Source organism: Scomber japonicus, chromosome 14, assembly GCF_027409825.1.
Source record: "Scomber japonicus isolate fScoJap1 chromosome 14, fScoJap1.pri, whole genome shotgun sequence".
Lineage (NCBI taxonomy): Eukaryota > Metazoa > Chordata > Actinopteri > Scombriformes > Scombridae > Scomber > Scomber japonicus.
The window spans coordinates 3,175,888-3,203,387 of record NC_070591.1 but is presented as its reverse complement, the minus strand read 5'-3'; the positions used below and the strand labels follow the sequence as shown (position 1 = coordinate 3,203,387).

Sequence of the window (27,500 nt, the reverse complement as noted above, 5' to 3'; positions counted from 1 at the left end):
TTTTAGAGCTTTCATTCTATATTTGTACTAAAACTACTCCTTCTGGTTTTCGTGGAGAGACTCTGTGAAGTTTTGTTCCTTCACTTCATGACACTCGTCTGCTGTTGCCTTCAGGTACCACTCCTCAGCGTCGGGACTTTGTGTATCCCGAGAAGGTGTCGAAGTCGCGGAGCCGCAGCGAGCTGCTGGAGGGCCTGAGGAGGAAACAGGAGGAGCTGCTGGCCGCCATGGAGGAAGAGGAAGTGGAAGAGGAAGAGGAGGAGGAAGACAAACACAGCCAGGTTTGACCACATGTTCAGACAGTGATGAGTGGAGAAATGACAGGAAGTTCTGAGTGATATTTATGTGAGTGCTTGTCTGTGTCCTGCGTAGTGCTCTCTGGAGGAGGAGCTGAGCGCCTGTAATGAAAGCGTGGCCACAGAGCCGTCCTTCATCGATGAGAACCTCGTCTTCAACGAGAGCAAACGGGTTCCTTTCTTCAAGGTGAGAAACTACAAAAAAGAGAGAAACACGAGTTCAGTTTCACCGTGTGTTAAAGCAGCAGTCAGGTTTCCTCTCTGTCCTCTTTCCTCCTGTTCACTGTACCTGTAATTAAGAATTTGTGAATGTGTAAGTGTTGTGTTGTATTTGTGGAAAAGTACACAACTCATAGAGTATGTGACCTCAAATTTACTGACACACATACACAATTAGGCATGGGCTGGTATGAGACTCTGACGGTATGATAACCTTAGGTAAAAATATCACGGTTTCACTGTATTATGATTACGGCTATAAAATGTGATATTTTGAAATGTCTGTAGCCTATTTAAAAACAAAAAAAAGATTTTATTTAGTCTTTTTAGTCTTTTATTTTTTAGTAAATATGTATTTAAAATAAATAATAATAAAAAATAACTGAATTATTTCTAAATAAATAAATAAAAATAAGTGCAGTCCTTTTAACTGAGGCTAAACCTGCAACTCAAGTCATGACATAAATGAATTATTTTTAGTGGGGGAAAAAAACACAAAATGCAAATAAATGCAATCACTTAACCTGTGGCTCAAGATCAGAACATAAATAATTGAAAAAAAAAGTAAAAACTCTTCTAAGAGAAATATATACATAAATAAATACAGGCAGGAGCTTAAAACTGAATCTCAACAGTTTTTGGAGACTTGCTCACGATCATATTGGATGACTACTCGCGCTGCTACTGTCCGTTACCTTCTTCCTCTAAGCCGCGGCCGTCTGTCTTTTTACGGTAGCCGACAAAAATACAGCCGACTTGGCGCTTTTAAACGGGGGGAAAAGTTCGGGGGGCTCGCCTCCTTCAGCCGTCATACAGCCTGCAGAGCTACCTGCTTGTATCAGCAACCGGAGTATGGGAGGGGTTGACTTTACGCTGCAGCTGCACACGACCTGAGGAACCTCCACTCTCTCTCTCTCTGACAAGATATCACGTTAAAAAAAAAAACCCGCTCATACCCGTAGACTGTATCATACCGCAGACTGTACATATCACATGTATGTTGTTTATTATTATTATTATTACCATTATTATTGTATTACTGATTCTATATTCTTTGTAACTTGCAGCAGAAGAAAGGAGGAAAGGAGTCAAAGATTCCCAGCAGGCCGAAGGTTCATGAAAACGAAGCGTCGACGCCTCAGAAGTCCAGACTGCCGCTCCGCTGTCAGAACTAACCCTTTTATTATATATACTATCCCTTTTAAAATCAACATTATTACTGTTTGTTTCCTTATTCTAATTTTAGTATGCGGTCCAATGAACTGTCACTTGTTTTAGTATCATCGTTGTGATTGTCTTAATTTTCAAGTTGCTTGTAAAATTAAAGAGATTTATTCTTGTTTTTATACGTTTTGTTCTCTTTTTTTTTTTTTTTTAATTTCAGTAAACTTTTTTTTATTCTGACGCTGAACAGGATTTAAAATAAAATGAGGAACTAACATTTGCTGAAACCTTAAAATAGAAGAGGCAGGATGTGCACACTGTTAACTTTATAATCTCCACCCATTACTGACATGTGGAGAGTTTAAAGTTTCAACATCAGCTTTTAATTCATTTAATTAATTTGGCAGGAAAACAGAGTGACACATACAGGATAAAAACCTACTTATAATAGTGAATTCCCAACAAAAAAACAAGATGAAACTAATTTTAAGTGTACTCTGATCATATAAGTGATTATTGAGACGTTAGTGGGCACATTTTTTTTTATTCAGTTGAAGGAAAGGGAGAATTTCTCATGTGATTTTTATTCCTAACTTAAGTTTAAATACAGAAAACCTCTCTAAACTATTAAAAGCAGGTTTGGGGTTGAATTAATTAGTGAAACTGGTTTTCTACTAAGTCTTTTTAGTAAAATAATAAAAATATTTTGTTCAGCTGTAATAATCAGTCGGTCAACAGAAGGTGAATTGCTTTCTATAATAATTTTTGAAAAGATGAAATACAAATTTTATCTGGTTCTAGTTCCTTAAATATTAATCTCCTTTGGTGTCTTTAGTCTATGACAGAAAACTGAATATATTTAGGTTCCAGCTCTGGTTCTATTTTTTGAGGTTGTTTGATGAAAACAGATCCTTCAAAGTGATTTAAGTTAATTATAAAACCCAACCTGCTTCTCAAATCATCCTAAAATAAAACTAAAGCTGTCAAATAAACGTAGTGGAGTAGAAAGCACCTAGTTTCCCTCCTAAACTTAGTAAGGGGGGGGGGGGGGCGGGGGGAGGCTTAAAATAGCAACAAGTGGAAATCCTCAAAGTATAAGAACCTCAAAACTGAGTTAATGTAAAGTGAGTGAATGTACTTCGTTACTTCCCATTCTTGCTAAATACGCGTTAAACCGTGTTAAAATGTGACGAAGGACGCGCGAGGTCAAGCCGTACATTTTCGCTTTTTACTTTCGCTTTTGAAAAGTGTTACAGTTGAAAATGTTACCCGAGTTATTGAAGCCCTGCCTCTGTAGCTGCCCCTGAAACTGCCTGCAGAAAAGTGACATCGCTATGTATTATATCTGTCACGTACCATGAAACTCAACAAGTCTGCTACAAAGCTGAATATCACGTATTAATATGACATGAGTGTCTTTACTGTCAGACACAATGATTATTTTAACCCTTAAACAAGCAACGTGCACCAGGACATACATATATAGGCTACGTTTTTATACCTTAATAGGAGCAACGTATCCTCATAAAATCTAAAATATGCAAAAAATATATTAAAAATGATTTGTGTAAATGTTAACTTAGGTGCAAATGAGATGCCTAGCAACAGAGTAAATAAAAAATATTTTCCTCTCCTGCCTGGTTAACGGTTAATTTCAGAAACATTTAATAGTCGTTTAGCACTTGTTTGTTTATTGTATATGTTTAAGGGTTTCTGTTTGTTGTGGACGCCCTTTTTGTTTTTAATGTAGAGTATATTACACACCTTTTTGCTTCTGTTTGCTGCTGTAACAAGTGAATTTTCCCCGTTGTGGGATTAATAAAGTACAATCTAATGTAATGTAATATAGCCTAGACACGTAGCCTACTGCTGCCACACCAGAAAAAGAGAAGTATCGGTAGATCTAGCACATGATAGGTAGCCTACAAGGTTTCATGTAATAACGTGATACTTCTCACGGGTAGAGGTTTTACCACGGCAACAACCACGGCGTCATGAAGCGGTCCGCTGCTGGTTTGTGGAGAGACACATCAAACCCTCTACTCTACTCTACCCTACCCTACTGTACTGTACTCTATCTGATCAGATTATTGTCCTCCAGCTGAGAGTGGATTTATCTGTGGTTAAAACACGCTGTTGCCATGAAGGATATCTGTCTTTACACACCATAAAATGAGTCATACCACTACATGTGCGCTCCTTATAGTGAATTAGTGGTTGTAGAATAGATTGTGGTGGCTCCTCCTACAGGTCAATGAATGAATGACTCATCTAAAGAGTCAGACTCATTCATGCTTCTGTACACAGCAGCATCAGTCTTCTGTAGGTATTCAGCTTCAAGCATTTACAGCAGGATCTCATCATGTCTCAATCCAAACATGAAGTAGAACTTAAAACATGTAAAAGAGTCTCATCCTATCTGTTCTCTGCACAGTTTCCTCATTCAAATATGAGTATCAAGTTAAAACGTCATACTGAAACTTCCCGTTATGACATGAAACTCGTATCAAGTTATAACATGATCATGTGTTTTCTTTTTGTGGCGTAGCAGCAACACCCTTCTGTTGTATTCAATCTTTGAAATTAATTTAAAATGTCTAAAAGTAAAACTTAATCAAATCGTGTAAATGAGCCACATCTCTCTCCGTTCCCTGCACACGGTGTCCTCATTCAAATAGGCTATGAGTTTTACGTTATAACATGAAGATTATCAGATTCTTTTATTGATTGTCATGTCTCTTAACGTGTTCTTACTGTTGGATTGATTGTTGGTCTATGAACGTGGGAAAGCTGTAGCCTAAATGAATTGCCCATTTGGGATAAATAAAGTTGTCTGAATCTGAATCTGAATCTGAAACTGAATCAATCAATCAATCAATCAATCATTATTTACATAGCGCCAAATCACAACTAAAGTAATCTCAAACCACTTAACACATAGGTTTAGACCAAACTCTTTAAATTGAACTTTAACAGACTCAACAGCCACATGAGCAGCAGTGACAGTGGAAAAGACAAACTCACTTACTGAGGTGCATTATATTGAACGGTGTTCCTAATATTTTGCCTCGTATGTTAATTAGGTGGACAAAATATTATAATGCACCCTCATACACCACCATCACCCACGATGACCTCAGTAGTAAACATAAAGGAGAATTTTCACTTTTTTGACAATGTTTATAAAAACGGAACATGTATAAATTTTATAGACTCTCGTCCGAAACCGCGTCAAGACCAAGACCGATCTGAAATACTACAACACTATTTTTTTGTTATGTTTTTAAAACTATATGAGCTGTAATTCTTCTTTTACCTCAGAGTTTATTTGTTTGTGTGTTTTGTTATGTTTTAGTATGTATATTTTGTATTCTTGCGGTAAAAGTAAATTGTTATAATTGTTTTATTTGTCAGTAAAGATGAAGAAGGGAAGGAAATAGATAAATATAAATACTCATCTAATTTGAATCAGGCAGTGACAAGAACACCACTTTCCGGGTCTTTGGTCAGCACGGAGAACATTTCCGTCGTTACGCCCAGAGACTCACATCTGGTTACACCCAGTCCACACTGCGCTGAGAAAGCGGAAGAGAAGGGTGCGCCCGGTCTGTGCTGCGACTCGCCATAAAAAGTTCGTTTTATTTGTTATGAAGTTGAATATTTCTTCTTTTTAGTATCGATCTGTGAACATGGAGAAAGTTACTCGGTGTTTCATGTCGGTGCTGCTTCTATCTGCGGTGCTGAGCTCTGGTTTGGCTGAAGAGTTTTTCGGTGAAGGAGGTACACTGGAGCTGGGGCCTAACTTCTCCGGTGATATCGAGACTGTCACATGGAAACTAAACAATGATATGATCGCAGAATGGTTGAAAAAATTTGATGATCTAACGTACTACAGCACGTTTAAAGGCCGAACAACCCTGAACAAAGTAACTGGAACACTGAATATCACAAAGCTGAGTCCAGCTGACAGTGGGGAGTATTCAGTGGAAATCAACAACATGGTCCGGCCTGAGAAATATAATGTAAAAGTCATCAAGGAGGTGCCTCAGCCTGTTCTGGAGTTTAAACCACTGGTATGTTCTGCTACATCAGAAAGCTGCACCCTGTACTGTGAGGGAAACACTACGGGGGCTGAACCTGTCACCTACAACTGGAAGATGGGAGAAGTAGACTGGGTGGATGGGGAGAAGAGCAGGACCATCAAGCCCAATGAGACAAAAAGTATTAAAACGTTCTCCTGCCGGATAAAGAACCCGATCAGTAAGAAACACAGTGACCCCAAAGAAAACATTTTCTACGGCAATGAAGAAGTTATTGCAGGAGGTCCTAACGTTGGGGGCATCATTGCGGGTTTATTGGTTGGTATTCTAGTTGCAGCCCTTGTGGGATTAGGGATTTGGAAAAGAGAGTATGTTAATGAGAAGATACAGTCATTGAGAGGTCATGGTAAGGTTGTTACGATTAACGATGCAGAGAATGGAATGCTTCTAAAAAACGGGACGTCAGATGGGCAGGGTGGTCCAGGTGAAGCACATACACAGAGAGCTGATGGAGAACCTGATGCAGCATCTACACAGAGAGCTGATGGAGAACCTGATGCAGCATCTACACAGAGAGCTGATGGAGAACCTGATGCAGCATCTACACAGAGAGCTGATGGAGAACCTGATGCAGCACCTACACAGGGAGCTGATGGAGAACATGGTGCAGCACCTACACAGGGAGCTGATGGAGAACCTGGTGCAGCATCTACACAGGGAGCTGATGGAGAACCTGGTGCAGCATCTACACAGGGAGCTGATGGAGAACCTGGTGCAGCATCTACACAGGGAGCTGATGGAGAACCTGGTGCAGCACCTACACAGGGAGCTGATGGAGAACCTGGTGCAGCATCTACACAGGGAGCTGATGGTCCTGATGCAGAATCTACACAGGGAGCTGGTGGTCCTGGTGCAGAATCTACAGAGGGAGCTGGTGGTCCTGATGCAGAATCTACACAGGGACCTGGTGGTCCTGATGCAGAATCTACACAGGGAGCTGGTGGAGAACGTGTTGAAGCATCTGATGCAGCATCTAAAACAGGAACTGATGCAGGAACTGGTGAAGAATCTGATACCACCTAGCTCTAACCTGACCCTCTGGTCCACAGACTGAGTTTTCTGCTTATTGACTCTTAAACCTGTGATGATGTTTTTATTTAGCTTCATGAACAGTGAGGAAGACTCTCCTCTGTTACCCACAATCACTGGAGCTGAGGACCAATGGACAATGTGGACGCTTGTTATTGCTTCAACACACACACATGTTGTTTGTACATGTGCATGGACTCAGTGTGTGTGTGTGTGTGTGTGTGTGGGTAAGAAGGGAAGATGAGTAGATGGATTTTTAGATGAGTGTGAAGTTTATCTTCCTAACCCTAACCCATGAACAGCGTCGTTGATCCGAGCAGTGTGTGGAAATGTCTTAAAAACCTTTCATTTCATTCCAATCAGATCTAGTGAAGTTTTTTATTCGTGCCTATGCAAGCGCTTCTATTGAATGTGGTTATGTGGACTTTTATACTTTTATCAGTCCTGTTTATTCTGAACACTGTCAGAAATACTCATGAGAGACTTTTCCATGTTTGACTCAGGCTTCGTCTGATCATCAGGACTTTGAATGCTTAAAATCTTTTCTTCTCACAGCGGAGAATATGAATTATGATGTTTGGACTGCAGTCTTTCCCTCTGATGATGCTTCTCTCACTTAGAGACAAAGTGAAAAGATTGTATTGATATACAGACGTGGATGTGTATTAATGCATCTCATAATGTACAATCATGCATATCATCTTTTCTATAGTATAGTCATTTTTAAATATTGTTTATAATGTGCTTCTGTCCATACCGCTGAATGTGTCTTCTTCTTCTTTGTATTTATTATAGGTAACATGTTTCAATTATCCTGGAGTATTACAGTCTGCTGTGTGTGTTCCAGTAATGCCAGCAGTGCCTGAAAAATAAATCTATAAAACTGATCTGATAAAACACAAACTCTAAACTCATCATTATTACTGAGAAATGAAGTGATCAGTTAATGAAGTGAATTCTGATCATCGGAAAAAGTCTAAATCATAAAATCTTAAGGTGATAAATGTTGGAAAGATCAACAGGAGTGATAAAATGTGACAAATATAGTATTTTTTAATATTTATTAAATCATGAGTATTGTGTGGTAGTGTTTAGTTAAGTTTAGTTTATTTGGATCCCCATTAGCTGTTACCCAGGCAACAGTTACTCTTCCTGGGGTCCTCTTCCTGTGTGGTGAAGAAGAGGCTCATGGTTGCTGTTAGATTGTCAATCAGAGGCTTGAATGTGTTTTGTGTTGACTTTATTTTGGACTTTATTTGGAGTTTTATTGCTTTGTCTTATTTTTCATAACAGTGGAAAAAAGGGTGAAAGTGATAAAACAACTACCATGTACAGTAAACTGGATCTTAGCATGAATTAATTTGTAATATGTAAAATGTACAATATGCAGAAGTGCCTGAGATTTAATTACAGAATGAACCTTCATATAGATAAAAATAAATATGCAGAAATATGTGCGGAAAATCTGAGATACATGTGTGTGATGTTATTTATGTATTTGTCAGGGACTGTGTGCAGATAGATAAGTACAATAAAGATCAGGATGGTGGTAAAAACATGGATTAGTGGACACAAAACAGTAATAATAATAATAATAGTAATGCATTTTTATTGTACTTGTAGTGCTCTTAACAATGCTCAGACACTTTACAGAATCAAAGACAATAAAAACAATAACACCAGTTAGAATAAACATCAAGACAATCAAACATTAATATAAGATCAGATCAGATATTCCTTTATTATTCCCACAATGAGGAAATCTGCATTATTAGCCTACAGCAAAGTGGACAGTAAACATAGAAGAGCAGCATTAAGAATGAATAAAGAACAATAATAATAGAAATATATCATTAATAATAATAATAATGAGAGTCGAGTCCATAACAACAACAATTCAGATAGCATGAGAAACCACGACAATAAAATTAAAATTATAATTCATTTGGTTCCTTACAACAGTGCAGTTTTTCAAATTAAAGTTACGGTAAAGACAGTTTTATATGTTCACTACATACTGTTAATACATTTACATTTATTAAACTAGATGAAATCAACCAGACGGGAATAATTAATAAACCATCACGTTAACGATTAACTGTCAACATCGATGACTATGAAATGGCCGTCAGCTCTTCATTTGAAAATAACCAAACCGGAAGTGAGTTGGGATCACCATCTCTGCTCTTTGGTGATGGTAACCTGCAGAGCCGCCTGCCCGCCGTCCTACCTGGGATGGATGTAGAGGAGGCTTTCCAAGTTGTTGGCGAGTTTGGACCCTACCAGAAACGGGCAGTAGCTGTACTTGTACTAACACAGGTTTGTAAATTTTAATAAAAACATAAACAATAATAAAAAAAAGCCCCGCCTCGCCTGAACCTGGCAGACACTCTTTGATGCTACCGCTGTAAACGCTACGTGGCTTTATTGACTCTGACTTAAGAAGGTTTTAATTCTTGAGTTTCAACACATGTATCAACAAAAGGTCATAAATTAAACACCTTAAACATTTGCCAGCTTCTCCTGCGTGCTAGAAACAGTTTAAAATGAACTATGTTAAGACTTTCGGGTGATTTTTAGCAGACTATAGCCGAAGGAAGTGCTCTTTCCGTCGGGGAGAATTATCACCAGACTCCCTTTAAAAAACTCTTCATATTAAAGTTTAAATGGTTATTGGAGACCTCACAAAATATTTACACCACAACCAAATACATTGTACCAATCTTTATACCTCACTCTTTAATTCGGCTTATGACAAACAGCTTGTTTCAACCCAAAAAATAATCAAACTTCTTATTTGGCATTGCTTCCTTCGCTGAGAAAACCACAGTGGCTGGTGGTGACACATGCCTAAAATGTGCCATTTATTCAAAGGAGGTCGCTTTGAGGTGGATTTTTTATCAGCCGAATTTACCACAATACCACATGTATATCTAAATTGGCTTTAAGTAATTTCCATTTTGACCAATCGTGACACTAATAATGAATTTAATTTGCAAATGTCGCATATTTGAATGGAGTTTCGCACAGTGCTTTGGTGTGGTTAAAGATAAACTTCTCTCTAATCGAAAATACTGAAGTGTTACAGTCGGAGGATCAAAGTCATCTTCATTCAAGGGTCACAAATACAGAATAATATGATCTGATGAGGTAAGATGGAAGGGAGGAAGAGAAGACAGGAAGGAAAGTGGGCTGGTAATGATAACAGAATCAGAACCAGATTTGTTAAGTGATCCTAAATGATTAAAAAAATAAAATTACAGTAAGAAAAACCAACATGTAAACATATTCCAAATTAAAAGAGCTGCTTCAAGTTTAAATTACACATTGGCAAAGAACGAAATGTTAAACTATTGGCCAGGATTGTGCAAATGTCTCCAGTGTAATCATCACTATAGTGTAAGTAACAATAATACTAGTTGGCATTAATGTAACATAATAATAATACTAATACTAATACTAATGACAGTGGTCTGTGTGTTTCAGTTGTACATGGCCTGTCAGTCCATGCTGATCGTTCTGGTCGGAGTAACACCAGAGTACAAGACGGAGCAGCAAGACCATTCATCCTCCATCATTCAACAGGAAGTGGTTACCTTTACAGGAGACATCGACTCCATAGTGACCGAAGTACGTTTCACTTTATACTTCTACTGCACTGTAATACACAGGAAATATAGTACTATAGTTTGAGGTACTAGTACTTTACTGCAGTACAGTTAGAGGTACTAGTACTTTACTGTACTATAGTTTGAGGTACTTGTACTTTACTGTAGTACAGTCTGAGGTACTTGTATTTTACTGTAGTACAGTTTGAGGTACTTGTACTTTACTGTAGTACAGTTTGAGGTACTAGTACTTTACTGTAGTACAGTTTGAGGTACTTGTATTTTACTGTAGTACAGTTTGAGGTACTTGTACTTTACTGTAGTACAGTTTGAGGTACTAGTACTTTACTGCAGTACAGTTTGAGGCACTTGTACTCTACTGTAGTACAGTTAGAGGTACTTGTACTTTACTGTAGTTCAGTTTGAGGTACTAGTACTATACTGTAGTACAGTTAGAAGTACTAGTACTTTATTGTAGTACAGTTTGAGGTACTTGTACTTTACTGCAGTACAGTTAGAGGTACTTATACTTTACTGCAGTACAGTTTGAGGTATTTTTACTTTACTGTAGTACAGTTTGAGGTACTTATACTTTACTGTAGTACAGTTTGAGGTACTTGTACTTTACTGTAGTACAGTCTGAGGTACTTGTACTTTACTGTAGTACAGTTTGAGGTACTAGTACTTTACTGTAGTCCAGTTTGAAGTACTTGTACTTTACTGTAGTCCAGTTTGAGGTACTTGTACTTTACTGTAATACAGTTTGAGGTACTAGTACTCTACTGTAGTACAGTTTGAGGTACTAGTACTTTACTGTAGTACAGTTTGAAGTACTTGTACTTTACTGTAGTACAATTTGAGATACTTGTACTTTATTGTAGTACAGTTTGAGGTACTAGTACTTTACTGTAGTACAGTTTGAAGTACTAGTACTTTACTGCAGTAAAGTTTGAGATAGTTGTACTTTACTGTACTACAGTTTGAAGTACTAGTACTTAACTGTAGTACAGTTTGAAGTACTATTACTTAACTGTAGTACAGTTTGAGGTACTTGTACTTCACTATAATACTGCATACTACATCACTCATAATACTTCCTGTTCTCATTGAATCATGAGACCACATTATGGTTTCCTGTTTGTTTCTTCTTCAGTGGTTTCTCATCAAGCAGCAGGCTTATAAGGTCAGCTTAGCAGGGTCTCTCTTCTTCGCTGGTCTCCTGGTGGGGAACATCGTTTTTGGGCCGCTGTCCGACCGGATCGGCAGGAGACCCGTCTACCTGACAGGTGAGACTGATCATTAGACAGGTTTACATGAGGAGGTTTGATTAGTAACCAGTGGAAGTTTGATTTAGAAAGTTAAAAAGAAGATTATGACTTCTTAGATTGGAATGAGTCAGTTTAACACTTGTGACTTAAGAGAGGAAGCTTCAGTAATCAGAGTTAAATGCTTTCTGATCCTCTCTGATCTTCACTCTGCAGGCTGAGACGAGTTCAAGACAAAATAATAACAATACCTAACTACCATTGAAATGTCTCTCTCTCTCTCCTCCTTTCTCTCTGTGTGTCTCTCTCTCTCTCTCTCTCTCTCTCTCTCTCTCTCTCTCCTCCTTTCTCTCTGTCTCTCTCTCTCTCTCTCTCTCCTCCTTTCTCTCTGTGTCTCTCTCTCTCTCTGTCCCTATCTCTCTCTCTTCCTTTCTCTCTGTCTCTCTCTCTCTCTACCTCTCTCTCTTCCTTTCTCTCTGTCTCTCTCTCTCTCTCTCTCTCTCTCTCCTCCTTTCTCTCTGTGTCTCTCTCTCTCTGTTTCTCTCTCTCTCTCTCTCTCTCTCTCTCTTTCTCTCTCTCTCTCTCTCTCGGGGGGGATCTACAGTGGAGGATCCTTCATGATATGGTAGCCATGAACTCTTTTATCTCAGTGATTAGTCCAGCTGTAGAGGACAGGCGTCCTTTCTGCAGTCTCAGGGAGAGTGTTCACGACTCACACCTCTTTTCACACTGTTACGCAATGTTTTTACCAAGTGTGGAGAAGTTTTTAACAAGCAGGTTTTTATTTGTGGTTTTAAATACACTCGCTGACAGAAGGACACATGTCAACTTTTAAACTTTGTGTCTCTCTCTCTCTCTCTCTCTCCCCCCCCCCCCCCCCCTCCAGGTCTGTTCTTCGAGGTGCTCTTCGGTTATGTTACAGCCTTCGCTCCGAGCTATGAGGTCTTCGCTGTTTCTCGTCTCCTGGTGGGACTGATGAACGGCGGCATCGGCCTCGTCTGCTTTGTCCTCACCCAGGAGTATGTGGGGAAATCTTACTGGGCCATGACCGGTACGAAAAACAGCAAAAACACACACCTGACATATCACACGTCACTGTTAACGCATTTTAGCCTCTTGCTCCATTTTTGCGATTTCCACTTATCGCACGTTAACAAACTCCTCCTACAACTTTAATCAGACCAAATCCCAAATCCACTCATAAAACATCTTAAGACATTAGAAATGAAAAGCTATCAAAATCTTTTTCCTCTGTTGAACCTGGTTGCCGTGGCGATGCGGGGAATTCCGATGTTTTGCCATTAAAACAGGAAGTGCTGGCCAAATGGCGCCACTGCCCCTTGTAGAAAATTAAGAAAATTCAGCCCCTCCCTCCAGATTGACGTAGATGAATGAAATTTGGTACACACGTATATCATGTCAAGACACACAAAAAAGTCTCTTGGACCCAAACCCTAACTCCAACAGGAAGTCGGCCATTTTGATTTGAATGGGTGGGGGGTCATCTCTGCTTGCGGCTTTAATTATTATTTATTATGACCCCCTGCTGAATAGTTTTCAGTGGTAATCTCCCATCTGTCCTTCCTCCCTTCCTTCCTTCCATCTGTCCTTCTTCCCTTCCTTCCTTCCTTCCTTCTGTCCTTCTTCCCTTCCTTCCATCTGTCCTTCTTCCCTTCCTTCCTTCCTTCCTTCTGTCCTCCTTCTCTTCCTTCCATCTGTCCTCCCTACCTTCCTTTTTTCCTTTCTTCGCTTCTTCCTTCCTTCCATCAGTCCTTCTTCCCTTTCTTCCTTATGTTCTTCCTTCCTTCCTTCCTTCCTTCCTTCCATGTGTCCTTCTTCCCTTCCTCCCTACCTTCCCCTTTTCCTTCCTTCCTTCCATCTGTCCTCCTTACCTTCCTTTTTTCCTTTCTTCGCTTCTTCCTTCCTTCCATCAGTCCTTCTTCCCTTTCTTCCTTATGTTCTTCCTTCTTTCCTTGATATCATCTTTAAATACTATCAGCTCTCTTCTTCTGTGTTTCAGGGACGTTGGCCAGCATGATGTTTGCAGTCGGCATCGCTCTGTTTGGAGCTCTCGGTTACATCATCCGGCCGTGGAGGAGCTTAGCAACCGCCTCCAACTCCTCGGGCGTCCTCTTCTTCCTTCTGTCAGTGTGAGTACCGAGTCCGATCCAGTCTGATCCAGTCTGATCCAGTCTGAGTCAGCTGCTGCAGGTTTTCAGCCTTCCTTCCTTCCTTCCATCCGTCCTTCCTTCCTTCAGATTGACGTAGATGAACTAAATTTGGTACATAAGTATATCATGTCAAGACGCACAAAATAGTCTCTTGGACCCAAACTCTAACTCCAACAGGAAGTCGGCCATTTTGATTTGAATGGGTGGGGGGTCATCTCTGCTTGCGGCTTTAATTATTATTTATTATGACCCCCTGCTGAATAGTTTTCAATGCTAATCTCCCATCATTCCTTCCTCCTTTCCTTTCTTCCATCTATCCTTCTTCCCTTCCTTCCTTCCTTCCTTCCTTTTTTCCTTCCTTCCTTCCATCTGTCCTTCTTCCCTTTCTTCCTTCCTTCCTTCCTTTTTTCTTCTTCCCTTCCTTACTTCCTTCCTTCCTTTTTTCCTTTCTTTGTTCCTTCATTCCTTCTTTCCTTCCATCTGTCCTTCTTCCCTTCCTTCCTTCCATCTGTCCTTCCTCCTTCTGCAGGTTTTCAGCCTCAGGAGGTTTTACAGTCTGCTCAGAAACAGCTTCTTCCCTTCCTTTCATCTGTCCTTCCTCCCTACCTTTCATCTGTCCTTCCTCCCTACCTTCCTTTTTTCCTTTCTTCATTCGTTCCTTCCTTCCTTCCATCTGTCCTTCTTCCCTTCCTTTTTTCCTTTCTTCCTCCCTTCCTTCCTTCCATCTGTCCTTCTTCCCTTTTTTCCTTCCTTCCTTCCTTCCTTTTTCCTTCCCTCCTTCCTTTCATCTGTCCTTACCTTCCTTTTTTCTTTTCTTCCTCCCTACCAGCCTTTTTTACTTTCTTCGTTTCTTCCTTCCTTCCATCTGTCCTTCTTCCCTTTCTACCTTTTGCCTGTCTTTCCTTCCTTCCCTTCCTTCCTTCCTTCCTTCCTTCCTTCCATCTTTTTAATGATGAAGATTAGTTTGACTCCTTGATTTAAAGTATCTGCTGGTTGGTATTTAAACTCTGCTTCATGTGTTTTATTCCAGCACTCTTCCAGAGTCTCCTCGCTGGCTGTACTCTCAGGGTCGGACCGAGCGAGCCGAAGAGGTAAACATCTGCACCAATTATCAGATACATAGGCGAGGTTCAGCATTCCTCTATGAGCAAAACATCTGGCAGCAGCAGCATCGAGGAAAACTCCCTTTAGCAGCTGGACTGGGCGATGGTTCCTTTAACCTTTTGTGTCGTCCTCCCTTCCTTCCTTCTTTCCCTCATTCCTTCCTTCCTTCCTTCTTTCCCTCATTCCTTCCTTCCTTCCTTCCTTCTTTCCCTCATTCCTTCCTTCCTTCCTTCTTTCCCTCATTCCTTCCTTCCTTCCTTCTTTCCTTACTCCATCCCCCTTTCTTACTCCCTTCTTTCCTTCCCTAATTCCTTCCTTCCTACCTTCCTTCTTTCCTTTCCTCCCTCCCTTCCTTCCTTTTCTTCCTCCCTTCCTTCCTTCTTCCTCCCTCCTTTCCTTCCTTCCTTCTCTCCTTCCTCCCTCCTTTCCTTCCTTCCGTCCTTCCCTCCTTTCCTTCCTCCTTTCTTTCCTTCTTCCTCCCTTCCTTCCTCCTTTCTTTCCTTCTTCCTCCCTCCCTCCCTCCCTCCTTTCCTTCCTTCCTTCCTTCCTTCTTTCCTTTCCTCCCTTGCTTCCTTCCTTCCTTCCTTCCTTCCCTCATTCCTTCCTTCCCTCCTTCCTTTCCTTCCTCCCTAACTTCTTCCTACCTTCCTTCTTTCCTTTCCTCCCTTGCTTCCTTCCTCCTTCCTTCTTTCCTTCCTTCTTTCCTTGCCTCATTCCTTCCTTCTTTCCTTACTCCATCCCCCTTTCTTACTTCCTTCCCTCATTCCTCCCTTCCTTCTTTCCTTCCCTAATTCCTTCCTTCCTTCCTTCCTTTCCTTCCTCCCCTCCTTTCCTTCCTTCTTTCCTTCTTTCTTTCCTTACTCCATCCCCTTCCTTACTTCCTTCCCTCATTCCTCCCTTCCTTTTTTCTTCCCTAATTCCTTCCTTTCCTTCCTCCCTTCCTCCCTCCCTCCCTTCTTTCCTTCCTTCTGTCCTTTCCTCCTTGCTTCTTCCTTCCTTACTCCTCCTTTCCTCCTCCTTCCTTGACTCGAGGACAACAGGAGGGTTAAAGCATTTTTAAAGATGAGTTCACAGTTTCTTTTTTACTAGATTAGTATAACAGGAGGAAATGACAGCAAAGGAACCCCCCTCCCCCCTTTGCGCCCCCCCCCCCCCCCCCCCCCCCCCCCCCCGACACCTGACACACTGGGAAAAAACTGTGCACTCGTCCTTTAATAGAAACTAAAAGAAAAAGTAGAAATGAAACGATGCAGCTTGGGAATCTAATACAGAGATTAAACATAGGTTCCTCTTTCTCAGGCTGATACGTGTTTCATGAAGTGGTCGTCTTCTCGTGTCTCTTTGTGTAACTGTGATGTCATCGGGGAAATATTTTAAAGATGACATCGTCTATGAGGAGCTGCATGTATAAAGCTCAGAGACTAATAATGATGATGAATCAGTTAAACTAGTTTTTGAAATGACATTTGCACCATTTTTTACCAAAATTAAGACTGAATGCTCCTGAAAATGTCAAATGGTGTAACCACAAAATACATGATAAATATTAAATATAAGGAGGGAAGGAAGGAAGGAAAAAGAAAGGAAGAAAGAAAGAAAGAAAGAAAGAAAAAGACGTTGGAGGAGAGAAATAAAGCAGAAAGGGAGAGAAAGAAAGTAGGAAGAAGAGAAGGAAAGGAAGAAAGTAAGAGGATGAAGAAGAGAAAGAAAGGAAGGAAGAAAGAAAGAAAGAAAGCAGTCAGTCCCTTCTTCCCTCCCTCCCTCCCTCCCTCCCTTCCTTCCCTCCCTCCCTCCTTCCCATCCTTCATTCCTTCCTTCCTCCCTCCCTCCTTCCCTCCCTCCCTTCCTTCATTCCTCCCTTCCTTCATTCCTTCCTTCATTCCTTCCTCCCTTCCTTCCTTCCTTCCTTCCTTCCTTCCCTCCCTCCCTCCCTTCCTTCCACAAAAAAAGAATGTGTGAAGTTATTCATACGTTTATTTTCACATTTTAACCCTTTAAATTTAAACTAAACCAACATGGACATAATTAAACCCTCACTGACCCAGATACTGATGATATGAACATTTTACTTCCTGGAAAGAAAAAAAAAAAGTGTGAACTTCCTTCTGTCCTTCCAGTGTGAACTGAGCTTTAAACAAAATGAGCAGAGGAGTAAAAAAAAAACAATGTTCCCTTCTTCCTCTTTTTTTTCTGAGCTGGACTAAAACAGGAAGTTAGAAAATGAGAAAAGAAGGAAATGGAAAATATACCATTATTCTTCTTCTTATTCTTATCATTAGTCAGAAACAGAGTTGACTAAAAAAAAAAAAAAAGGTCGTGTCCTCATAGAAAAGGAGAAGAAGAAGAAAGCATTGCATCATCATCTCCACAGCTTCTACTACACGATGTCACCGTTGTCATGGCGACTGATTGAAAACAGCTGCCGGGGACCTGTCATGATCATGATGATGTGAGACTCTGGAGATATGACTCCCTATGAGTGTCAGGGAGGAGTAGAGTTAGAGGTTAGAGGAGGGGGGTCAAACATGAGGCCTGAGGGCCTTCTGTCCTTCCTCCCTTCCTCCCTTCTGTCCTTCCTCCCTTTCTTCCTTCAGTCCTTCCTCCCTTCCTCCTTCTGTCCTTCCTTCTGTCCTTCCTCCCTACCTTCCGTCTGTCCGTTCTTCCACCTGTCCTTCCTACCTTCCTTCTTTCTGTCCTTCCTCCCTTCCTTCTTTCTGTCCTTCCTTCCTTCCTTTTTTCCTTTCTTCCTTCCTTTCTTCCTTCCTTCCTTCTGTCCTTCCTCCCTTCCTTCCTTTTTTCCTTCCTTCCACCTGTCCTTCTTACCTTCCTTTTTTCCTTTCTTTGTTCCTTCCTCCCTGTCTTCTGTCTTTCCTCCCTTCCTTCCTTCTGTCCTTCCTTCCACCTGTCCTTCCTACCTTCCTTTTTTTCCTTTCTTCCTTCCTTTCTTCCTTCCTTTCTTCCTTCCTTCCTTCAGTCCTTCCTCCCTTTCTTCCTTCAGTCCTTCCTCCCTTTCTTCCTTCTGTCCTTCCTTCCTCCCTTCCTTCCATCTGTCCTTCCTCCCTTTCTTCCTTCTGTCCTTCCTCCCTTCAGTCCTTCCTCCCTTTCTTCCTTCAGTCCTTCCTCCCTTTCTTCCTTCAGTCCTTCCTCCCTTCCTTCCTTCTGTCCTTCCTCCCTTCCTTCCTTCTGTCCTTCCTTACGTCTTTCCTTCCTTCCTTTCTGTCCTTCCTTACATCTTTCCTTCCTTCCATCTGTCCTTCCTACCTTCCTTCCATCTGTCCTTCTTTCCTTTTCTTCCTTACGTCTGTCCTTCCTGCCTTCCTATTTTCCTTTCTTTGTTCCTTCCTCCCTTTTTTCCGTCCGTCCTTCCTTCTGTCTTTCCTTCCTTCCTCCCTTCCCTCTTTCCTTCCATAAATGGTCTGTAGGAGCATAGAGAGAAGGAAGCCTCTTATAGGAAAGGAAGCAGACTCCTCTCTAGCTGCTTCAGAGACAGAAAGGAGTGACAGGAAGAGCCTTTGTTGAGCTGCTGAGTGGGAAATGTGAGATATGACAAATATGTTGAGCAGAGTTCACAAAGAGTCAGAAAGAAACTGCTGCTGGTTGAAAGATCAGTTTATTTATGTGTCATTCCAAACATCTCTGTAGATTATATACAGAGGAGAAGATTTAACACAGATAAGAAACACATAGGAACAGTTTAAAAAGACCATAAAGCAGAAGCAGACCAGTGATATGAAGTAATATAAAGTAAAATAGATATAATTTAAAGTAATTTCTGGGTTAATTCAACAGTTTTGGTTCTTCTTTAAAAAGCAAACACAAAGGAGCAAAGATTAAAAAGAGCACACATTTAACAACCCTCCCTCCCTCCTTTCCTTCCTTCCTACCTTCCTTCCATCTGTCCTTCCTTTCTTCCTACCTTCCTCCCTCCTTTCCTTCATTCTTCCTCCCTTCCTTCCTTCCTTCCTTCCCTCCTGTCCTTCCTTCCTACCTTCCTTCCACCTGTCCTTCCTCCCTTTCTTCCTTCTGTCCTTCCTTCCTACCTTCCTTCCTTCTGTCCTTCCTTTCTTCGTTCCCTTCCTTCCTACCTTCCTTCGTTCGGTCCTTCCTTTCTTCGTTCCTTCATTCCTCCCTCCTGTCCTTCATCTTCCTCCTTCTTTTTCTTCCATCTGTCCTTCCTCCCTCCTGTCCTTCCATCTTCCTTCCTCCCTCCTGTCCTTTCATCGTTCCTTCGTTCTTCCGTCTTCTTCCCCTCCCTTCCTTCTGCTCTTCCTTCCTACCTTCCTCCCTTCTGTCCTTCCTTTCTTCCTTCCTTCCATCTTCCTCCTTCCTTTCCTTCCTTCTGTCCTTCCTTCCCTCCTTTCCTTCCTTCCTCCTCCTTTTCTTCCATCTGTCCTTCCTCCCTTTCTTCCTTCTGTCCTTCCTACCTTCCTCCCTTTCTTCTGCGCTTCCTTCCTCCCTTCCTTCCTACCTTCCTTCCTTCTGTCCTTCCTCCCTTTCTTCCATCTGCCCTTCCTCCCTTTCTTCTTTCTGTCCTTCCTTCCTTCCTTCCTTCCTTCCATCTGTCCATCTGTCCTCCCTCCCTTCCTCCCTCTTGTCTTCCATCTTCCTCCCTCCTTTCCTTCCTTCTTCTTCTTCCTTCCTCCCTCCTGTCCTGCCTTCCTTTCTTCCTTCCTTCCTTCATTCCCTCCTTCTTCCTTCCTTCCTCCCTTCCCTCCTTCCTTCCCTCCTTCCTTCCCTCCTTCCTCTCTCTTTAATGTAACGATAGAAATGAAATATAATACCTATCAGTGTGTTTTAATCTTTACATTTAACAACCCAAAGAAATCAGATAAAATAAAATGTCTATTCATCATTTTAATTTAAAATAAACCAGCTGTTTCTCGTCCGTGGTACACTTTAAACATGAGTAACAGGAAGTTAGTAGAAAAAAAACAGGATGTGTGAAAATAGTTCATATCATATCGAAACTCACTCAGAGCGGCGTTCATTTATAACCTCCAGCTCAAAGTATTTTAACCCTCCTGTTGTGTTCCAGTCAAGGAAGGGAGGGAGGGAGGGAGGAAGGAAGGAAGGAAGGAAGGTAAGAAGAAGGAAGAAAGGAGGAAGGAGGGAAGGAAGGTAGGAAAGGAAGGTAGGGAAGGGAACGAAGGAAGGAAGGAATGAAGGAAGGAATAAGGGAGGAAAGAAGGAAGGAAGAAAGGAAGGAAGGAAGAAGGGGAGGAAGGAAGGAAAGGAAGGTAGGAAGGAACGAAGGAAGGAAGGAATGAAGGAAGAAGGGAGGAAGAAGGGAGGAAGGAAGGAAGGAAGGAAGGAAAGGAGGGAAGGAAAGGAGGGAGGAAGGAAGGAAGGAAGAAGGGAGGAAAGAAGGAAGGAAGGAAGGAAAGAAAGGAGGAAGGAAGGGAGGAAGGAAAGGAGGAAGGAAGGAAGAAAGGGAGGAAGGAAAGGAGGAAGGAGGGACGGAAGATAGGAAGGAAGGAAGGAAGGGAAGGAAGGAAGAGTCAAAACAGATGGGTCAATTTGACCCGGGAGCATAACAGGAGGGTTAATGTCCATGTTGGTGTAGTTTAAATGTAAAGGGTTAAAATGTGAAACTAAACGTATGAATAACTTCACACATTCTTTTTTTTGTGGACTCAGCATCAAATTTCTGCTTTAATCCATTTAGAGAGAATATATTAGAGGATTATGGTAAAAATGTCTAAGTGGTGTAACCATAAAAACTTTGTACCAAATAATTCAACTTGCTTAAAAACATTAAGGAAGGGGAGGGAGGAAAGAAAGAAGGAGGGAGGGAGAAAGGAAAAGAGGAAGGGAGGACAGAGGAAAAAGGAAGGAAGGTAGGAGGGAGGGAGAGAAAGGAAAAGAGGAAGGGAGGACAGAGGAAAGAAGGAAGGAAGGTAGGAGGGAGGGAGAGAAAGGAAAAGAGGAAGGGAGGAAGGAAGGAAAGAAGGAAGGAAGGTAAGAGGGAAGGAGGGAGGGAGAAAGGAAAAAGAGGGAGGAGGGAGGAAAAGAAGGGAGGAAGGAAGGAAGGACAGAAGGAAGGGAGGAAAGAAGGAAGGAAGGTAGGAGGAAGAAAGGAAGGAAGGAGGGAGGAAGGAAGGAAAGAAAAAGAAAGAAGGACAGAGGAAAGAAGGAAGGACAGAAGGAAGGGAGGAAAGAAGGAAGGAAGGACAGAAGGAAGGGAGGAAAGAAGGAAGGAAGGAAGGAAAGTAGGAGGGAGGGAGGGAGAAAGGAAAAGAGGGAGGAAGGACAGAGGAAAGAAGGAAGGGAGGACGGAAGGAAAGAAGGACAGAGGATAGAAGGAAGGAAGGTCGGAGGGAAGGAGGGAGGAGAAAAGAAAAGAGGAAGGAAGGACAGAAGGAAGGAAGGAAGGAAAGGAGTGGGCCCTGTGTCTTCCCTGCGCGGCCACATTTGGTCCCCGAGCCGCTGTTTTTCCCCTCCTCCCCTCCCTGCTGTAACTACTTCCTGTCTCTGTCCTGATTGGCAGGTTCTCCGTTACATCGCCATGAGGAACGGCAACGCTGCCAAACACCTGATGCTGCAGCGAGTCGCCTCCTCCGCCGTCGCCAAGGCCGGTAACCATGGCAACGGCAGCAGCAGGCGGACGGGCGTGCTGCAGCTGGCCATCCACCCGGGCCTCCGCCTCAGGACCATGGTGCTCATGTATGTCTGGTGAGTGTCCTTCCTTCCTTAAATCCTTCCTTCCTTCTTTCCCTCTTTCCTTCCTTCTTTCCCTCTTTCCATCCTTCTTCCTCCTTCCTCCTCCTTTCCCTCCTTTCCCTCCTGTCCTTCCTTCCTTCCTTCCTTCTTTCCTTCCTTCCTCCCTCCTTTCCCTCCTGTCCTTTCTTCCTTCCTTCCTTCCTGTCCTTCCTTTCTTCCCTCCTCCCTTCCTCCCTCTTTTTCTTCCTTCTTCCTTCCTTGCTCCCTCCTTTCCTTCCTTCTTCCTTCCTTCCTCCCTCCCTCCTTTCCTCCCTCCTGTCCTTCCTTCCTTTCCTCCTCCCCTTCCTTCCTCCTCCCTCCCTCCTCCTTCCCTCCTTTCCTTCCTTCTTCCTTCCTTCCTCCCTCCTGTCCTTCCTTCTCCTTCCTCCCTCCCTCCTGTCCTTCCTTCTTCCTTCCTTCCTCTTTTCCTTCCTTCTTCCTTCCTTGCTCCCTCCTTTCCTTCCTTCTTCCTTCCTTCCTCCCTCCCTCCCTCCTTTCCTCCCTCCCTCCCTCCTGTCCTTCCTCCCTCCTTTCCTCCCTCCCTCCCTCCCTCCTGTCCTTCCTTCCTTCCTTCCTTCCTTCCTTCCTTCTTCCTTCTTCCTCCCTCCTTTCCCTCCTTTCCTTCCTTCTTCTTTTCCTTCCTTCTTCCTTTCTCCCTCCCTTCATTCCTTCCTCCCTCCTTTTCCTCCCTCCTCCATCTTCCTCCCTCCTGTCCTTTCCTTCCATCTTCCTCCCTCCTTTCCTTCCATCTTCCTCCCTCCCTCCTTTCCTTCCTTCTCCCTCCCTCCCTCCTTTCCCTCCTGTCCTTACTCCCTCCCTCCCTCCTTTCCTTCCATCTTCCTTCCTTTCCCTCCTTTCCTTCCTCCTTTCCCTCCTGTCCTTTCCCTCCTTTCCTTCCTGTCCTTCCTTCCCTCCCTCCTTTCCTTCCTTCCTCCCTCCTTTCCCTCCTTTCCCTCCTGTCCTTCCTTCCCTCCTTTCCTCCCTCCCTCCCTCCCTCCTGTCCTTCCCTCCTCCCTCCCTCCTTTCTTCCTCCCTCCCTCCTGTCCTTCCTTCCTTCCCTCCTTCCAGTATGTTTTAATCAGCTGAAACTATGAATTCTTCCTTCCCTCCCTCCTTCCTCCCTCTTCTTCACTTTATAAACCAAAGTCAGACTCTAGAGAGGAGCTATGCGTTGTTGTGGTTTGTTTCGTGCCTCAGCAGGTTTGAGAGGAGGCAGATATCTAGTATCTATAACCTCACACTAAATACTTTCTCTATCTCAATCTCTTTCTCTCTATATACTCTTTCTGGTCTTTACGGCTTCTAAAAGACTCATCCCAAATTAAACTAAAGTAATGACAGTTTTTATTCATGTATTTATTTTTTTGGTTTATTTTTAAATGAATTATGAAGTATTACAGGTTTTAAATGCTCTTGTTTGAAAGGACTTTACCTTCTTCCTGTTATGATGTTATTGTGTCTGAGCTGACCTGGGAGGAAGGAGGGAGTAAGGAAAGGAGGAGGGAAGGAGAGAGGAAGGAAGGAAAGGAGGGAGGAAGGAAAGGAGGGAGGGAGGAGGGAGTAAGAAAGGAAGGAGGAAGGAGGGAGGAAGGAAAGGAAGGAGGGAGGGAGGGAGAAAGGAAAGGAAGGAGGGAGGGAGGAAGGAAAGGAAGGAGAAAGGAGGGAGGGAGGAGGAAAGATGGGAGGAAGGAGGGAGGGAGGAAGGAAAAATGGGAGGAAGGAGGGAGGGAGGAAGGAAAGGAAGGAGGGAGAGAGGGAGGAAGGAAAGGAGGGAGGGAGGAAGGAAAGGAGGGAGGGAGGAAGGAAAGAAGGGAGGGAGAAAGGAGGGTGGTTTTAAATGCTCTTGTTTGAAAGGACTTTAGGAGGGAGGAAGGAAAGGAGGGAGGGAGGAAGGAAGGAAAGAAGGGAGGGAGGAAAGGAGGGTGGTTTTAAATGCTCTTGTTTTGAAAGGGACTTTAGGAGGGAGGAAGGAAAGGAGGGAGGGAGGGAGGAAAGAAGGGAGGGAGGAAGGAAAGAAGGGAGGGAGGAAAGGAGGGTGGTTTTAAATGCTCTTGTTTTGAAAGGACTTTACCTTCTTCCTGTTATGTTATTAACCTAACTTACAAAGTTACATGAGTTGAGTCTGAGCTTCATGTTGAGCTGCTGAGATCAGAGAGAGAGAGAGAGTTATAACCTGCAAACACAAACCTGCAGATCATTAACACTCTGTGTGTGTGTGTGTGTGTGTGTGTGTGTCTACATGTGTATATGTGTGTGTATATGTGTGTGTTTGTGTGTGAGTGTCTGTTTGTGTGTGAGTGTCTGTTTGTGTGTGTGTGTGTGTATGTATATGTCTGTGTTTGTGTGTTACTGTGTGTGTGTGTGTGCGTCTGTTTGTGTGTGTGTGTGTGTCTATGCGTGTCTGTATCTGTCTCTGTGTGTATATGTCTGTGTTTGTGTGTATGTGTGTGTGTGTCTGTCTGTCTGTCTGTCTGTGTGTGTGTGTGTATATATGTGTGTATGTTACTGTGTGTGTGTGTGTGTGTGTGTATATATGTGTGTATGTTACTGTGTGTGTGTGTGTGTATATATGTGTGTATGTTACTGTGTGTGTGTGTGTGTGTGTGTGTGTATGTTACTGTCTATGTGTGTGTGTGTGTGTGTGTGTGTGTGTGTGTGTGTGTGTGTGTGTGTGTGTGTGTTACAGGTACGCCTGTAGTCTGGTGTATTACGGTTTGACTCTTGGAGCCGGTGAAACATCCGGTAGTCGTTATATGAACGTAGCGATGTACGGTCTGGTGGAGCTGCCTGCCTACCCGCTCTGCATGTACTTCATCAACAAGCACTGGTGAAACACACACACACACACACACACACACACACACACACACAGAGACACATACACACACACACTCACACACTCACACACACACACACACACACACACACACACACACACACACACTAACCCAGAGGAGTCAAACTTCATTCAAAGGCCACATACAGAACTATTTGATCTGATGTGGGAAGGATCATTAAAAGGAAGGAAGGAAGGAAGGAAGGATATAGGAAGGGAAGGAAGGAAAGACAGACAAAATAAAGGAAGGAAGAAAGGAAAGAAGGACAGATGGAAGGAAAATAGGAAGGCAGGAAGGACAGACGCAAGAAGAAAGGAAAGAAGGAAGGGAGGAAGGACAGATTGAAGGAAGGGAGGAAGGACAGAAGGAAAGGAGGAAGGACAGATGGAAGGAAGGGACACACACACACACACATACAAGCTGTTAGTGACACCAAGTTCTTGTTTTCAGTCTTAAAACTGATTTATGTGTTTGTGTCTGTCCTTCCTCCCTTCCTTCCTTCTGTCCTTCCTCCCTTCCTTCCATCTGTCCTTCCTCCCTTCCTTCCTTCTGTCCTTCCTCCCTTCCTTCCTTCTGTCCTTCCTCCCTTCCTTCCATCTGTTCTTCCTCCCTTCCTTCCATCTGTCCTTCCTCCCTTCCTTCCATCTGTCCTTCCTCCCTTCCTTCCATCTGTCCTTCCTCCCTTGCTTCCTTCTGTCCTTCCTCCCTTCCTTCCTTCTGTCCTTCCTCCCTTGCTTCCTTCTGTCCTTCCTCCCTTCCTTCCTTCTGTCCTTCCTCCCTTCCATCCATCTGTCCTTCCTCCCTTCCTTCCATCTGTCCTTCCTCCCTTCCTTCCTTCTGTCCTTCCTCCCTTTCTTCCTTCTGTCCTTCCTCCCTTCCTTCCTTCTGTCCTTCCTCCTTGCTTCCTTCTGTCCTTCCTCCCTTGCTTCCTTCTGTCCTTCCTCCCTTCCTTCCTTCTGTCCTTCCTCCCTTCCATCCATCTGTCCTTCCTCCCTTCCTTCCATCTGTCCTTCCTCCCTTCCTTCCATCTGTCCTTCCTCCCTTCCTTCCATCTGTCCTTCCTCCCTTGCAGGGCCGGCAGGAGGAAGAGCATGGCCAGTTTCTTGTGTCTGGCTGGTTCTGCTTGTCTCTGCACCATGTTGATCCCAGAAAACACAGGTGAGACAACAGGAAGTGTGTGTGTGTGTGTGTGTGTGTGTGTAATGATTCCTCCTGAGTGTTGTCCCCGAGTCAAGGAAGGAAGGAAAGGAGGAAGGAAGGAAGGAAAGGAGGAAGGGAGGAAAGGAAAGAAGAAGGAGGGAGGGAGGGAAGGAAGGGAAGAAAGGAAGGAAAGAAGGAAGTGAGGAAAGGAAGGAGGGGAGGAAGGTAGGAGGGAAGAAGGAAGGAGGTAGGGAGGAAAGAAAGAAGGACAGAAGGAAGGGAGGAAGGAAAGGAAGGAAGGAAAGGATGAAGGGAAGAAAGGAAGGAAAGAAGGAAGGAGGAAAGGAAAGAAGGGCGAAAAGGAAGAAAGGAAAGAAGGGGGGAAAGGAAGAAAGGAAAGAAGGAGGGAGGAAAGGAAGGGAGGGAAAAAAAATTGTCCTGTATGTATTCTGTCATGTCTCTGTCTCCTCGTCTCCATGGTAACAGCCAGTTAATACCTGCCCTTCAAAGGTTTTATTCATAGACACAGTTACCTTCAGGTCTGGTAAATCACAATGCTTGCAGGTGATGTCAAGTTTGCACACGTTTCTACCCACGCAGAGCTTTAGTAGCTTATAGGCACTGGAAAACAAAAAAATGACTAAAATAGCAAACTATGACCTTATATGGGCATGAGGCGGGGCCATGGGCGGAGCGGGGAGGTTGCTACGGTTGCGAGGGCTGGATCTCGAGGACATTGGTCAATCAACCTGTCAATCAGGACGTAGCCACGCCCTAATGCATACCCTGCTTTATCATCACATATAAAATCTGGGAGGCCAAAATGTCCCAAATGAACATCATACTGCATTGAAGAAGGCTTTAAACTAGCGATTGAGACCATAAACACATTTTGAAAACGTTTACTGAGGTTAGAAATCAAGTGAGAAGTTGGTGAATTCTCCATTGACTTGTATAGAGACGGTCGCCCCCTGGTGGCCTTTTGATAGAATGCAGCTCTAAGTTACTTCCTGGTTGCTTCATTTCAGAGGACCAGAACCTCCCCGCCTGAGTTTTATTCATGATGTCGTCGGCCGACCGGAATAGTCCCGCCCCTCCCGATTTTTTTATAACTTTATTTGGATCTGTTTCTTTTTTTTATAACTTTATTTGTATCTGTTTCTTTTTTTATAACTTTATTTCTCTGCAGGAACGTTGCTGAGTGTGACGTCGTTGGCTCTGTTGGGGAAGCTGATGGTGAGCGCAGCGTTTAACATCGCCTACGTCTACACCTCTGAACTCTACCCGACCGTCATCAGGTCTGAATAATAATCCGTCATGTACTCTCCTCTCACCTCTCTTCCTCTCTCTGAGCCTCTCCTCTCACCTCTCTTCCTCTCTCTGAGCCTCTCCTCTCACCTCTCTTCCTCTCTCTGAGCCTCTCCTCTCTCCTCTCTTCCTCTCTCTGAGCCTGGTCTTACGATGTTTTATATATTTAATGTTTCAGGAACGCTGGTTTGGGAGTTTGTTCGATGTCGTGCAGAGTCGGAGGAATTCTTGCTCCATTTGTTCCTTCAATGGTAAGAACATTAACATTAGAACATTTTTTGTGGACTCAGCATCAAATTTCTGCTTTTTTTAATCCATTTAGAGAGAATATATTAGAGGATTATGGTAAAAATGTCTAAGTGGTGTAACCATAAAACTTTGGAAGGAAGACGGAAGGAAAGGGTTAAGGAAGGAAGGGAGGAAGAAGGAAGGAAAGGAGGAAGGAAGGGAGAAAGAAGGAAGGAAAGGGTTAAGGAAGGGAGGAAAAAGGAAGGAAAGGAAGGAAGGAAAGAAAGGAAGGAGGGAGGGGAGGAAGGAAGGAAGAAAGGAGGGAAGGATAG

General features: G+C 43.0%; 2 protein-coding genes across 2 annotated transcripts in view; both read left to right on the top strand.

Annotated features, from left to right (window-relative positions):
* Positions 1-1,700, top strand: part of kif11 (kinesin family member 11) — a 22,127-nt gene extending 20,427 nt beyond the window's left edge. Inside the window, exons 25-27 of the mRNA XM_053333372.1 lie at positions 115-281; positions 373-483; positions 1,583-1,700. Of these exons, the coding sequence (XP_053189347.1) occupies positions 115-281; positions 373-483; positions 1,583-1,690 (386 nt within the window). The 3' untranslated portion in view covers positions 1,691-1,700. The remainder of the gene's footprint in view (positions 1-114; positions 282-372; positions 484-1,582) is intronic.
* Positions 1,701-9,004: 7,304 nt separating this feature from the next.
* slc22a15 (solute carrier family 22 member 15) overlaps positions 9,005-27,500 on the top strand; it is a 29,178-nt gene continuing 10,682 nt past the window's right edge. Inside the window, exons 1-11 of the mRNA XM_053333374.1 lie at positions 9,005-9,127; positions 10,295-10,438; positions 11,570-11,702; positions 12,568-12,732; positions 13,702-13,831; positions 14,883-14,943; positions 21,444-21,628; positions 24,342-24,482; positions 25,565-25,650; positions 26,822-26,930; positions 27,119-27,191. Coding sequence (XP_053189349.1) covers positions 9,044-9,127; positions 10,295-10,438; positions 11,570-11,702; positions 12,568-12,732; positions 13,702-13,831; positions 14,883-14,943; positions 21,444-21,628; positions 24,342-24,482; positions 25,565-25,650; positions 26,822-26,930; positions 27,119-27,191 — 1,311 coding nt within the window. The 5' untranslated portion in view covers positions 9,005-9,043. The remainder of the gene's footprint in view (positions 9,128-10,294; positions 10,439-11,569; positions 11,703-12,567; positions 12,733-13,701; positions 13,832-14,882; positions 14,944-21,443; positions 21,629-24,341; positions 24,483-25,564; positions 25,651-26,821; positions 26,931-27,118; positions 27,192-27,500) is intronic.